Source organism: Diadema antillarum, unplaced genomic scaffold (genome assembly GCF_040938485.1).
Source record: "Diadema antillarum isolate AM-2024a unplaced genomic scaffold, OU_Dant_1.0 seq00000149_RagTag, whole genome shotgun sequence".
NCBI classification, from domain to species: domain Eukaryota; kingdom Metazoa; phylum Echinodermata; class Echinoidea; order Diadematoida; family Diadematidae; genus Diadema; species Diadema antillarum.
The window spans coordinates 221,031-236,761 of NW_027271222.1; the positions used below are offsets into that span (position 1 = coordinate 221,031).

At 38.6% G+C, this 15,731-nt stretch overlaps 1 protein-coding gene across 1 annotated transcript in view; it reads right to left on the reverse strand.

The window, feature by feature from the left end:
* Positions 1–882: 882 nt before the first annotated feature.
* LOC139727729 (atlastin-2-like) overlaps positions 883–15,731 on the reverse strand; it is a 33,666-nt gene continuing 18,817 nt past the window's right edge. Inside the window, exons 3-12 of the mRNA XM_071638708.1 lie at positions 15,209–15,343; positions 14,520–14,624; positions 14,052–14,162; positions 11,630–11,722; positions 10,901–11,039; positions 9,127–9,254; positions 7,667–7,723; positions 6,643–6,714; positions 4,562–4,993; positions 883–3,578 (exon numbers count right to left, since the gene is read on the reverse strand). Of these exons, the coding sequence (XP_071494809.1) occupies positions 3,504–3,578; positions 4,562–4,993; positions 6,643–6,714; positions 7,667–7,723; positions 9,127–9,254; positions 10,901–11,039; positions 11,630–11,722; positions 14,052–14,162; positions 14,520–14,624; positions 15,209–15,343 (1,347 nt within the window). The 3' untranslated portion in view covers positions 883–3,503. The remainder of the gene's footprint in view (positions 3,579–4,561; positions 4,994–6,642; positions 6,715–7,666; positions 7,724–9,126; positions 9,255–10,900; positions 11,040–11,629; positions 11,723–14,051; positions 14,163–14,519; positions 14,625–15,208; positions 15,344–15,731) is intronic.

The following is a 15,731-nucleotide window of genomic DNA, read 5'->3' on the forward strand; positions in this document are numbered from 1 at the left end:
CAAACGGGACATAATGCTTGGATCAACTGTTTACTGTTAAAAAAAAAAGCCTCAGATGGAGACTACACCCATGATTTGGCTGAGGTATTGGGTGCAACTGTAATATAGCACATTTTCCTACACCCCCCCCCCCCACAGTCTGCCGTACAGTTGAACATAATTATACACATACACATGATAACATAGTAAAACATAACATACTTTCATTTTGTGGTGTTGAAATTTTCATCCCCTTTGCTTATGATGCCATATGGGCACGCTCAAATGTTTTCTTTGCTTAATTCTGACCATGTGCATTTGTACCATCACTGGTTCTATGTGGACAGTTGTGAAATGAAATACATGTATATGCAATACGAATCTTACTCGACCAACAATGACAAATCAATTCAGCAAAAAATTTCTACTTTCATATCGAGCATATTAAAAGAATAATAGTCTGAACATAGGGGCATCACAGCACAAAAATTTAAAATCACACCTTTGTGACTGCTTCCTGAAAAATGCAGGGTTGAGTTTAGATGGTCTGCACATGGAAACCTGAACTCAAGGAGTATTCATTGCTGTGATGAACACTAGCTAGAGGTCTGGAAGGGTAAGACTACAAATTAGTGACATTTATGGTGTGTACTAAAATGGAAAGCGAGAACCTCACCATTTAATCAGCAGACTAAACTACAAGAATTAAGAGATTATTTTCTCTTTTTTTTTCATGATGAGGATGCAACCTATCAAGTAACCTGAGTGGAGTTGTCTAATCCATATATTACGAGAGCATTCAACACTTTACACACACTGAATACATGCAGCATATTCAGAATATCAAACAATGACATACCAATATTCACACTGTGGCATACATTTGCACGTATGTACATACTTAGTAGCATAAAGCTTTCATTTTCCATGGCGCAACAACAGCCTTGAACCCCACAAGAGAATGGCTCCAAGCTTTTACCTATACACAATGACATACAGTAAAATCAGTACATGAATAATGGGTTGTCTCTCGAGTAATATGTGGCCTCATTGGATATGCAACAAACATAAGTATATGATTGACAAGCAAATTATGGATTATGGGTAGAATCTTTCAATGAGTCCATATAGTTGTTTGATACAAGCCAAAGATTCTTGTCAGAAGTGTCACTACAAAGGGTGAATGGAACATGTACTAATCCAACAGGCAGTAAAATATCCGAATGACTTCATCTTGCTGTAAGTTGCAGTTCTAGAGGCAGAGCAAACACAAGAGACTGTGACATTTGTCTCTACAGCCCAAGATTGGCCGTTGTTTCTTAAACTCGATTTAAAGACCTGCAGTGAAGAAGTGTTAGCACAGGTACCATTTCAACCACACAACCTTACCAAGCCTAATTCAACCAGAGTGTGTGAAGCTCACCAGTCCTTCAAAGATGACAGCAAGCCTAGACACAAAATTTTAGACAATGTTATCGGAATGAAATTAGCACATATGACCAACTCCCCACGACATATTTTTATGCAAAATGTCTTCAGAGATAGTGACACTCCATTGCTACTGTGACAATTCACTTGTGTAATGCTATGTCACATTCAGACCTTAGTCTGCAACAAAGAAAATGCAATATTTTCATTCTTTTAACAGCACTTGATGTAAAGTGTTCGTATCGTAACAGACAGCAGCCTCTACTGCAAAACCCCATGGAAGTTCTCAAGAGATAATAATTGAAAAAAACAAAACAAAAGCAAAATGTATTACACTGGTCATTATCAGTGTAAGGCATACTACTACATGCACAGCATAGTCGAGACTTGCCACTTTCCTAATATGGTGGACCTATTATCTTACAGCTCCAAGACGATGACAGATTGACTCACAACAATCAAGAGATGATAAACAAAAAAAAGAATCCAACTTTTTCTAAGACAACTATGAGGGCAGTCTGAGTGAATATATCTCACCATTCCCCCACCCCCCTTGATGTATCTGCAAATAAATTTAGTGGATACTCGGGTGATAGAAGAGTGATATTAAAGAGAATAGCCCTTAAAAATGCACATGTCAAACAACCACATGCTGGTTACTTCATGCCCTCATAAAATTATTGCACATTTTGTTAAGAGGAGCAAGAAAGAGAGAAAACATGAAAATGGATGAAAGATTGTGTTAATCATTGGACAAGCAGTTAGGATTTTCATTCGAATTTACCCTGACACAAACAGGGAAACCAAACTTGACTACTCATTCCAACATATACTTCACTGTACACAGCATCAAGGCTGAATAAAGCAGTTGACTCCTTAGCAGTCTATTCTGTGGCGACAACAATTAAGGCCATGATAACCCTAAAATTTTATGACCAGGAGGCTGTGTGTGCAGTTAGAACTATTCTTGAGTTATGACTTCCCCACAGTACTTCAATCACCACTAACATGAGATCCAAAATTAGTACAACATGATTATACATTTGTGGCTACACATACTCTGCATGTGTGAACAAGAATTCGTCAACACTCTAACAAAAGGCAATATGATGTACATGCATGAGGATTTGCCCCATGACACTTAAATGCTACATCTAACAGTATCCCGATTGTCAAGAGATATTTTCCTAGGAAACATATGTATGAACCTTTTCACCAAAGCTTAATTATGACATGACATATATGATCACGCAGAAATATCTAGGAGCTGTAAAGTTTATAGAGATAGCATTCAAAATACTCTGCATTTAAAGGAAATATCTCTGACCAGAAAAATAACAGACAGGGAAGGCACATTACTACCTGTACTTTGTGTATTGAAAAAAACAAAAGCAAAACAAAAAGAAGCAAAGAATATAAGCTATGTGAATCAAACACTGAATAATATCAACTGAACGAATGGAGCAGAAAAAGGGTCACAAACCAGTGAAAATACACTGCAGTACTTCACATACAAAGCAACAGACAGCCACATTGCCGATTTCAGTGTTTGCAGTGCTGATAAAATTGTGCTTCTCTCCCTTTCTCCTCACACAGACAATAATGTATATTGCAATTCAAAAAAAAAATCAAAAATACAAAACACAAAATACACATTAACAAAGAAAAGACAAACTCATTTATAACCCCCTGGGTACACCAGAAAGTTCCTGTGATGATCACTGGCATCAAAAAACAAATCATATTGGCTGATAAAATGTTCTTGCACACATACTTTTTATACATGCCAAGTCTTGGTACTAAATACATATTTTTACTGTCCATCAAGAGTCAAATAAATCATTTCTTCTAGTTTTATTGACTCTATACCAACCACAATGACAGGCCATCAAATTTTTCAGTGATTAGAAAACAGCAAGTCCATTTCTTCAAATGCGAGCTTAATTCTGAATCCAGTCATTATTTTGATGGTCTCACTCAGCTGGTGTTCAGGGTCATTCATTCCACCGTCATCAACAGTATCCCAAGATGAAAAGCGTGTCTCTTAATCATTGTCCTTAGCGCAAACTGGGTACATCCCTGATCAAGAACAACAGTTATTTCTCTTTCTTGCCATCCTGTCTCCTTTCCGACGGACCCTTGGTGATGGATTTGTACATGGGTCCATACACCTGGGAGAAACAAGATGAAAGGGAAGAAAACGTCACCTCTCTGTGAAGCATAACACAGTTGACGGACACACAATTCTCGGTATCGCCAATACCTAGGTGCAAATGCGGCAGAGCAGCATTTTAGATGCATTATATGATAACTCAGGGAACAACTTGCCCCGGTTTTGGCTGCATGTGCACTCAGGTCACGTTTCGTTTTTATCCAGAGGTATTTCATGTTGAAGACTTCTTCGCTTTCCATCATGTGACCAGCACATTGATGCCTTGCAGTAGTGAGCCATGACTCAAGTGACCGCAAATCAGTAAAGTTCTGACATCTTAAACTCTTTTTTTAGTTGATTTCTTAGCGAAAAAAAAAAAAAGCAGCAACGAAAGAGCAGACAAAAATTCCATTGAACTGCATGGAAACAATGACATGCGTGAGACAACTGGATGCAACACTGGCACCGACGAATCTTACAGTGCATCTGTGACAGGGCTTTTCAGGGTGCACAGAAGATTTCTGCGCATTGCGATACCGAGAATTGGTAGTACACAAAATTATCATCTCACTCTAGAAAGTGTGAATTGAGGCTGCAGACCATGCAGATAGAATCACTGCTATTAAAAACAAACTGATGCAAGTGCTCCTTTTAGTGTAAGATGCAGATAATTCCACTGATGCTTGTGATAGCTGCTTTCATTAACAAAGTGATGACCATATACACACATCTACACCATCCTTTCAGAGAAAAGTCTTGAGTACAGATAGTGGACATCAGTAAGACACTTGCACTGGGAATGAAGGGGCTGAGTGTCATGTCATGATGGATGGATAGTAAGGCACTAACCCTTAATTCCCCTTCCTTATTTTTTGAAGGTGGGATTCATTGCATGTGGGAGTTTTAAACACACACTCTGTTGATTTCAGTACCGGTACAAAAAGACAAAACTATTCAGAACAAAGATGTACTCATACAGACTGTCAAACATGAGACACTCACATGAATCCAGATGAACTCTGTACCGGTGTCTATCCACGTGCCGACCTCCACCCACTTGCCGCTGTAGCGCACGTAGCTCCAGACACAGAGGAGCACGATGGCCAGCCCCAGCATCATGTTGGCAAAGTTGGAGAGGGAGTAGACGCCAACCAGACCAAAGATACCAGACAGGATGTACATGGTGAGTATGGTGGTTACCAGGGTGATGGGGGTGCGGGCCACGTTGAAGAGATTCTTACTGTCATTGTGTTTGATGTACTGCTCATAGGACTCCTCCAGCTCAGCCAGCAGCTGGTCCTCATAGCTCTGGCTGTACTCGCTGCCACCCATCTTGCGCACCTCCTTGAACTGGGAGAGGGCTGCCTCCCGGACCTGCATGTGTCGCTTCTCAAGCTCGTCAGGGCCTACGTATGGCTTGTCACCCCCACATATCTGTATAGGAAAGAGAATGCAAATCAGATGAAGGGTTGCAGAGAGCAAAGCAACCATATCATGAGACATTTACATACTTTTACATACATTTCACATTCTATCTCTTTCTAAACTAACCCCATCTCATAACTTTCTTCCTGGAATTTGCCTTACTAAGTCATCTGAGGCCAAATCCTCTCCCCCTCCTAAAAAAAAGACAACTAGAGAAAATATACACAACTTTCAATTCAGTTCAATTCAATTCAGTTCAATTCAATTATGCTTCCATTTCTACCCAACAGAAAGGAAACAAATACAAGGCATACATTGATACTTCATGATGAGCTCCTTGCATACCTTCCTAGTGCAGATAAACTTAGGTATGGCCCCACTTAAAAGAGAGCAAATGTTAACATGTCTAATTTACATGATGTTCAGTAATGCCTTCAAGCTTCAATACATTGATGTTGTAGAGGCACTAAAGCAAGTTCACATTGCTTTTGTAAAAAAAGTAGAAATTACGCGGTGCGTAATATATGTCCCCGCCGGAAGTAGCATTTAGTAGCAAAATGTACAATATAGGTAAAAAGATGAAGGTCAAAGGTCAAAGAAGTCAAAGGTCAAAATTCTATGTAGAAGTTTTGAAGCCCTCACCTAGTGCCATCACATAAAGCAAACGGAATCGAAATCGGGTTAGAAATGGCGAAGGAGTAGCATTTTGTAGCCAATGTACAATATAGGTAAAAAAAATCAAGGTCAAAGGTCAAAGAAGTCAAAGGTCAATATTCTGTGTACAAGTTTTGAAGCCCTCACCTAGTGCCATCACTTAAAGCAAACGGAATTGAAATCGGGTTACAAATGGCAAAGGAGTAGCATTTTGTAGCAAAATGTACAATATAGGTCAAAAATCAAGGTCAAAGGTCAAAGAAGTCAAAGGTCAAAATTCTGCGTAGAAGTTTTGAAGCCCTCACCTAGTGCCATCACTTAAAGCAAACGGAATTGAAATCGGGTTACAAATGGTGAAGGAGTAGCATTTTGTAGCAAAATGTACAATATAGGTCAAAAATCAAGGTCAAAGGTCAAAGAAGTCAAAGGTCAAAATTCTGTGTAGAAGTTTTGAAGCCCTCACCTAGTGCCATCATATAAAGCAAATGGAATCAAAATCGGGTTAGAAATGGCGAAGGAGTAGCATTTTGAAGCAAAATGTACAATATAGGTCAAAGGTCAAGGTCAAAGGTCACAATTGAAATTCTGTACAGAAGTTTCAAAGCTCCCATGTAGTGCTATCATATAAAGCAAACAGAATCAAAATCGGGTTAGAAATGGCGAAGGAGTAGCATTTTGAACATTTTGATCACACACGGACGCACACACGGACGGACACACGGACGGACACACGGACGGACGGACGGACACACGATGGACGGACGGACACACGGACGGACACACACACGTACGGAGCCCGTTTGATAGTCCCCTGCTCGAACTCGTTCGGCGGGGACAAAAACTTCTAACACATGCAAACATCTCTGAGACCATCAATAGTCTTCTCACGAGAGAAGAGAGTCAAAGAGTGTTTCTGCACCGAAGGCCAACTATTGAAGTAAGCAGCAAACAGCAGCTGACAAGAATGAGAGACAGCAATCACTCAGGCTCTATATAGCACTCACCTGTTCCATGTCCTTGATGTATTTGTCCTTGGCACTTGCCACTGCAGCCAGATTGTTGGCTTCTGCTGTTGCCTGGGAGAGAAACGTGGATTGAGATGATAAAAACATTGGAGACTTTGGACTTGACACATATTTCAGTCACTCACAGACAGACAGACAGACAGACAGACAGATAGACAGAGAGACAGACAATGCTTGCTGGGATATCATCACACACATGGTGTTAACCTATTTCATACACAGGGGGACTCTCTGAACAGTGAGATAACATATGTGACCCGCTATAACAAAAGGATCCTAAAGTCGCTGACGGGTGAGCTGAGAAAATTGAGTTTGAAGTGAGCTCACCAAAGTCTGTCAAAACGCTCCGATTTCTGTTTTTAACATAATTTTGTAGTCTAATGTATCTTCTATCATCTGCCGAAATTTCGCAGCTAAATGATCAAAGGAAAGGCCTGAAAATAGCATTTTTCCGGGTCATGCTCGGCTCACCCGTCAGCGACTTTAGGATCCTTTTGTTGTAGCGGGTCACATATGGAGAAAGGCAAAAGTCTTATGATCCAGTCCTAGTTTCATGGCAGGTTGTTTAAGAAGGTTGCGAGTTGTGCTTATAGCATTCTTGCTTGTGAATCATCACAATTATTCTGCATATCAGAAATAAGGTTATATACAGTTTTGAGCTAATTTAAAAAAAAAGCAAATCATAGATCTATAATGTCACTACAACAGGCTACTGATATTTTATCAATTATAGCTTTCACACTTATCATCAAAGAATTTTACCGTTTTACTCTATATAAACATGTTAAAAAATGCATAACAATACTGGTAATTATAATGGACATTCTGCTTGGGTAATTTCTAAAAATATTCCTAATCACATTGTCCTTGATGCCATTAATGCCTAAAGTAATTTGCTAAGCTCTTTTACACAAACATCTGAAGCCCCACAAAATGGAGGTCACATTATTAAAATATTGATTCATTTATTTTGCCAATCAGACACTAGAGAACCTTGAGTTACCTGCAGCATGGTTTTAGGCTCAGGAAGTTCATCACCTTTGTAGATGTTGATGTAAGACTTGAAGGATCAAGAAGATAAGTAATACAGTGTTAGATATCTCCTAAACGTCAACCCATCAAAAACAAGAAAAATTCTACACACAAAGTTTCATTTACATGAAACACATGACATAACTTGACTCATTTGCTAATCTCTAAAGAATGGCAATGAGTGGTAAAATTAAACCGTCATCATGGTTTATTACAACAAAATACAATTATTTAAGCTTAATATACATAACTTTAGAAAAGTAAAGAATTGCATACCGATTCAGCGACCATTTCACACTGCTTCTGCCATTGTATTACCATATTTGTTTATGTTTTTTTTTTCAAGGCCACACAACAATTTTCTCTTAAAGGGACGCAGTCCTCACGAAATTAAAAAAAAATATGTTGTTGTTGGTACCTCCAATGAACTACTTTCATCAAAAACAAACTTTCAAATCACCACATATGCTCGTACATTTTGGTTAAAAAAGTGTGACTCTGCAAATGAGCAAGTCTTGGCGGAGAGTCATACGTCATCGATGCACAACTCTTTCCAGCGGTGTTCTGCTCGTCATCCCTAGTTATTTATAAATACATGTTTACTATTTATTTTTGTATCAATTGTATATATAAATAAGCTTGAAATATTTTGTTTGAAATAATAAAACCACATATTGTCACATTTTATGAAAAAATCAGATATGATCATTTTCAACACTTAAATTGGTTTTCTGATGCACGGCTGTCAACTTGAGAGTAGGGCATCAATGACGTTGCACCTTTTGGCAGGCTCTTACACGATCGCTTGCAGGAATTATTTTTTATAAATCGCGTACAGAGACAATTTTTGATGTCCACGCGTATAAATTGGTGAAAGGTTATATTTTTTACTCTTCTTAATTATCAGTACAGTGAAAATCTCAGGACTGCTTCCCTTTAACAATGCAAGACACTTCTATTGGTCTTTTTATCATCTCTTTTTGTATTCTTGTTCCTTCATGCAAAGGCATGATCTGAGAGAAATGCTAGGCTGTTTATCAAATAGCAATAGGTCTTATATACCCAGGGTAGCCTCGTGAACGTGGCTCTGACATTATCATTACAGGGGTACCCCTACCTTGCCATGAACCCCTCTATACATCTGGATAAAGAGGGACAGTTTGGGCCAAACACTTTGTCCAAAGACGAACACATCTGGCTAGATTTGAACCCCAGACCACCTAGCTGCAATTCCACAGCCTCATACACTTCACCAAAGTGCTCCCACAAGAGCTGGGGGAATATAGAAGCTACATTCTATGTTTGATGATTTTTCTTTCCTTTGTTTTGTTCTGTTTTTTTGGGGGGGGCTTTTTTTGTTGTTGGTAAGATGGCTTTGTCTGTACAACATTGTACATCGTATCATTTTATGATGAAAGAGTAGTGTCTCACCTTGAAGTATTCTACGAGTGCCCGGCAGGTTACCTTAGTACCATTAATCTCCTTGACGATGAGATTTTCAGGGGAGAGAAGGAGGGGAGCAAGTCCATGCAGTTGTTCCTTGAATTCTGGACTGATATCTGAAAGAGGAAGGAATACATTTGATATCATGAAGTAATTAAAAGAAAAATCACATCAAACCTACAAGGGCCAGAGGGTTGAATCAAACCCCTCCTCGACATTTTCCGCGACCATTTTGCCGCGCAAATCTTTTTGATCGCACCGCTCGCTGACTTTTTACTTTCAAGTCTCGCACATCTTTCGACACCATTTTCACGAAAATCGGACATACTGTTACGATGCTGCACGACCTTTTATACATGCTTGTCAGACCGAAAATGGCTCAAAAACGTGATTTTGTATACAAAGTCTATGCAAATAGAGTTTTCTCACCTTATTCAAAAAGATATGATTATTTTCACTTACAATAGCTGAAATCAATTAGTTTTAGCATAATTATGCTTCAAATGAGTTCTGTAATAAATTTTGTGGAAAAAACGAAAAAGTTTGCAAAAACAAAGAAATACATAAGAAATTCATAAAACAATAGAATACATAAGAAATTGACTTCGATACCAGATTTTTTTTTCAAGCACAATGTTAGGAATGCTACAAGGAATAATGTCGCCAAAAATTAGGATGCCATTAGCTTTATTTTCTGAATTAGAGCAAAATTTATGATTTCACACATATATTAATCAAAATAAAATATAAGAAATGAAAAATTCATTTCTTTCTTTTATAGTTTTATAGATTATGCGACAAGTAATGTATGTGCCGATTTTCAGGGCGATTGCGCCATCGATGGCTGACGAGATCTTGGGAGGGTTGAATCAACCTTCCGCCTGCCACAGAACAGGCCAAAAAGCCCGGCCTGGTTAAGGTTAAGATACCTTTCCTCCAGGGCCTTTCTCACTGTTTTCATGGCACTTTGCCAATCAATATATAAGTGGTAACACGAAGGCAGTAGACATACAGTCAACCTTGCCTAAGACTGAAGAAATAGCTTGGACTTGAAGAGAAAATCTGACTTATGAGGGATTTAAAATCAATAAGTAAAAAGAGAAGAGGACTTGAACAGACCTTCGCCTTAGGCGATTACTTGACTTATGCCAGGTCAACTTAAGCAAGGTTGACTGTACATCATATTCTCACTGAGCTCAAAAAGTTGATATCTAATCTCGGGAAAAGACCTCTGTGCATTACCAACACAGACTCAGGGCAAAGAATAAGCACATATCGTTTCACAAAGGTCAATGAAGGGAGACATGGTAATTTGGCTGACAGCTCATCGCTTCTGAAGAATGATTGTTCACAATGGCATGAAGATTTCAATGTATTAAACAAGTTGTTGAAAGAAAATGGAATAGCTCATTTCATTCACTTTTCTTCCCTGAATCTGTGTATAAAGTTTATGAATTATTTAACTAATCAGATTCCCCCTTCAAGTGCAGGGGGAAAAAACCCTAGCTTGCAATGACCTTTACAAAAATGTACACCCAGAATCACTTCTGAATTGACAAAAAACAAACAAACAAACAAACAAACAAGAAATTGAAATTACAGATATGACTTACAAAATAAGAAAAGTCAATCCTGAAATGAAAAAAAACCCCATAAAAACAAAACCACATATACCCAATTTTGACTATGAGAGCAAGTTGCAGATCACAATATACACACAGGTTATAGTAAGTAACATGACTAGAAGAGAGGAGAAGTTTACCTGCTAATCGCCCATCAAACTTGGGGTTGGTGGCTACAGCCAGACCAGGGTGGGGCATGAGGAAACAGCCCAGCCTCTTGAAACAGCTTGAGATGTGTCGCCTCACGTCTTGCAGCTCCTTGTGCCTGTTGCCCGATTGCTGAAGGCCGTTGGGGTGACAAAATAACAAACATTGCATATCGATCATCTGGCTCATTTCTTAGTTAAAATTACATGGTTAAACACCTCACTTTGAACGTTTTAGATATTCTCTAATACACATAAGCTACAATACCTTTCTTCCAAAGATTTTGTTAGCAAATCAATCATCATGGCCCATATCTTGTTGATGTACACAATCACTACAAATATGTTTACTGTAACTTAGTAAGTAAAATGTCTTTTAAAAAAAAGGGTTAAAAACTTTAATCAACAATACAATATTTTGCTTCAGAACAAATCACCAAATTTGTAATTTCACTGATATTGACATATAATATGCTGCCTTAAAAAAAAAACAAGTCACATAAATAAATGAATGACTTTAAAGTTACATTGTAACAGGGAATCAATGCCAAGACACAAATGTCTTTATTTCACACAACCCTTACACTCTTAAGATCACTGGAATATATCCTGACAGTACAGACTGTTCACCTGCATCCAATGTCTAAAAGACTCAGTGTATTCAATTATCTCTTTTAACCTGGATCAGGTGTAGGTAACTTTGTTGACACCAACTGTACTCACATGTAGTTTTTTGTCCAGGAGTTTTGAACCTCCATCTTCCCCAAAGCAATATTCATAAGGGTAGCTCCAGTCTCTGACCAGGAACATCAAGGACTAAAGTTTAGGTTGGTCAAGAGAAGACAGATTATAGTTTTAGATATGGATAAATGACAAAGGTAAGTAAAGTGGGGTACATGCACTGGTATATTGGTTGGAAACATGGAAACATTAACACATATATACAGTACTCTCCCATCAACTGCACAGGGTTATGGAGAACATATGTGACCCGCGACAACGGTTTCAGGCAAAAGTCGCAAGAGCAAATTCCCTCCTAGGCGGGGTACAAAGATTTTGACCATTATTTTTGTCGATTTAGGTTTTTCGCAGAAATCGAATCCTTGATATGTTTTCTACATCTACACTAAATTTCATTGCATAAGACTAAGTTTTTTCTATCGAAAATGGATTTTTAAGCACCCTATGTTGGATCGCACTCGTCAGTTTCGAGCTTCTTTCGAACGCCGCGCCAATATCCCCAGCGTTGCTACGGCGCAGGGTCTCGCACGCGATTGGCTGGTGTGTCGCACACATTTACATAATCCGGCTTTCGGAGACACCAGTTGCAGCGTTTGGGGAATGCTTTGTCCACACGTGCACGATTACATGCTCCATTGTTCTTGGTATAGTGGTTTATATACGCTCGCTCTGTAGTGCGTGCTCTTCGTTTGGCTTTCTATCCAAACTATTCTACCACAATGTTCGACAACGGAAGTGAAACAAAAATCATGTAGCATAACATAATCGTGTGAAAAGAAAACTGAATATTCTCAAATTTGTCTACTTGTACAGGTTGTAAAAATTATGACAGCAGACTGACTCAATGGAAGGTAGATGAGAGGAAAGGAGCGGTCACATGTGACCAATTATATTCAAGTACTACACGTCAAGTTCGCACCAAACTAACGAGTCGTGTTTGTTTGTTTGTTTGTTTTAATTTAATTAGCACCACCGAACAAAGCAACATATGCATGTCTTGTAAAAGCAAAACAAACAGGTAGCGTGACCCTTGCCAGCACTAGCAATTTTTTGCCTTCAAAAGGGTCGCAAATGATAAAGACAAATCAACTACTGTACAATGAAAACGCGATTTGTAAATGTGTGGATTCGCCACCGCTCTTGTTTGCATGCACACGGTCATGGCGTGTGGATGCCATTGAGCAATGCGTTCACCATACACATGTATATGTACGCCATACGTGTAATTATCGTATTCGCCATCTTGAAAGACGTACTGGTAAACAAACCCGAGCGAAACGCATTGTTTTTCGGCTCCATACGCTGAGCTCCGAGGAAGGTGCCCGGGAAATTTGACTCTCTCAGTGAGCCAATCAGAAGGCAATGTGGTTGCTAGAGGCAGAGCTTAACATCAATTGGCACCATCGTACGGATGGGTGATTCTCCCCTCGCATCGCCGCTCGGACATTGTCTTTGAGAAAGAAGTGAATCTTCAAAGCCTATTTTCTCGCAATTTTGTCAGGCTAACAACTTAAAAAGTGTCTTTTATTTCTCTTTCTATGCCCACTTATGGTTCCGAAGAATACAAGTGTTTTATATCAATGCAAAGCTTAGGAAATGGGCAATGTGATTCAGTGAAAAAATTTTCAAAATTCCTGACTTTTGCCTGAAACCGTTGTCGCCGGTCACATATTTTACTTAAGCAGAGTTTGTAATTAAGAAGTCATTATATTTATAGACCTCTCTACAGTTAACATGAGAGTACCATTACAGGGAGACTACTGGAGTTTCAGAGAACAACACCATACCAAGAATGAAATCAGACTGCCATAGTAATAGCCCCACAGGAAAGTTAGCACATTTTTATCATTACCTTCTTCTTGTGAAGTCAAGCTAAGAGATAGCTGTGTAAAAAAACAAGATGCATTTATTGGCAGTGCCCTCCCTTTCTTTTTCTTTTTTGGTCCCATTACTATACATACACTGTCAGTGAAATTAAGAGCACAAAATATTTTAAATAGCTCTTACTCCTGAAAATTTTGAAAATTCATGGAACCTACATGGGCATAGTTGCAAGTATTCAGAATGCAGTTCATTTCAATCATGCACATCAAACCTAACTCAGGTTTACTTTTCTCAAAATTTCCAAACAATGACACAGAAAGTTTCTTTGCTGCAGTATTATCCTGTCATAAACTGCAAAATTTGAGAAAATGATGCAAATGACATACATATTTCTACCTGATGGGCTGTAGACAAAATCCTGTAGTTTAAGGACTTCGTAGACGGAGTATAACATTGCAAGTTATAATGCAACTGAAAAAGGAATATGCTATCCTAATAAACCAGAAAAAAATTGATACAGTGTGAAAAATGTTGCCATCATTTGGGCCATAGGAAAATGTAATTGTTCAGTTTATCTTACCTGGAATGGTGTAGCCCCACTGCCCGACTCCATAGCTAGTCTGCCATACTCTGTGAAGAGCTGTAAGTGCTGAAGGTCATCCTCCTGAATGTTCTGACTTAAATTATAGGTCTGGTGGAGATCATAGCAAGAAGGCACACAGATAAGATCACAGAAAAATGATATGGAATAGATCAAGATTTTTTATCGTTTAATCTTCAATCTAGACCAGAAGGTATTTTCTTGATTCATTCACAGCCACAATATTGTGAAAAGTTATATTGTACACTTGTTTTTATATCAATAACATTACATTGTTAAACCAAGAGTATGAGGATATGCAGTAAAACACGTCTTTATTTTCACTAGAACCATATAAAAATTTTGCTAATCCCTTATCAGGTCATTATGCAGAGCATTAACACTTATATATAAAATGGACTCTTGGAGACGGCACAGATTCACAATATACAGAAGTTTAAGACATACCTGTACAGAGCTTGTCATCGTGCTGAGTGCAAATACAGTGGCACAGTCTCTGACAGTGGACTCTGAGTCAAAGGCACCTTGTGTGTCCATTAAGACCACTGCCACCTGAAGGTCAAGATGAAGTAGACATGAAGTAGAAGTGTACTATGAGGCAGTCTCCTTCTTTTTTTTTCTCTTTTTTTTTCAATGGCTCTCAATTTCTTCAAAATATCAGCTGTAGGATGGCTCTTTAATAGATTGTACTGAACTGGACAGAAAAAGCTTCCTTTAATACTCATGCATGAAACTGACTACAAACTTTACCTGTAATATTTGTTTCGTTTCACATTTCCCTACTCATAAAATAGACATACTATGGCAGCATCATTCAATTTGAAACACTGATATACATCAGTAATATGTTTTTTCTTTTTCTTACCATAATTCTTACACTTGTCTGAAAATGACAAGGTTTGAAGTTTGTTACTATGATATAAACAGAAGTGTTGTTTTCCTGTTCATAGGCTGATCTTTTGTTTCACTAATATTGCCTTTGACATTCAACAAAATGTCATTTAGTGCTTTGTAACTTGTCAAAAATGAACACACTCGACCATCACAATGGTGCTTTAAACGATTCAATGTCACTAGAATTTATCACTAGTGTTTGACAGCTAAAAGAGAGAAAACAAGCATGCTACAGATCTCACCTCCTCCCCATTGGGGCCTGGGCAGAGGAAGACCTTGCTCCATGCCCAGATGCCGGTAGTCTCCCTCTCTGACCCGCCCCGCCAGCTGAAGCCTGTCAGAGGCTGGTCATCTTGACCCAACCAATCAGTTGCACCCTAGGAAGGTTTACAGCATAACAGAATGTACCACATTCATACAAAAAATTCAGGTCATTCTCTCAAGAAGCAAGCAGCAAAATGGGTCATAGCTGTATTTGCAAAAATTAACCAGTGCATGGTTGATGTAATAATATACAGGCTGGTGTACATGTACCTAAACAAATATCATTACCAAACACAGTAAAGAGAAATTACAACAATTAAATTTTCAAGTGAACATGACCATGACCATGACAAATTTTACAGAGCCTGCTTAATTCAATCTTACATGAGACCACACACAAAAAGAAACACAAACCACAAGCACTTGACACATTCATTCCAGGCTGTAAAGATATTGGCATAATTAGCTTCCAGGTTCTTCTTTATTCTTTTTATGGGGGGG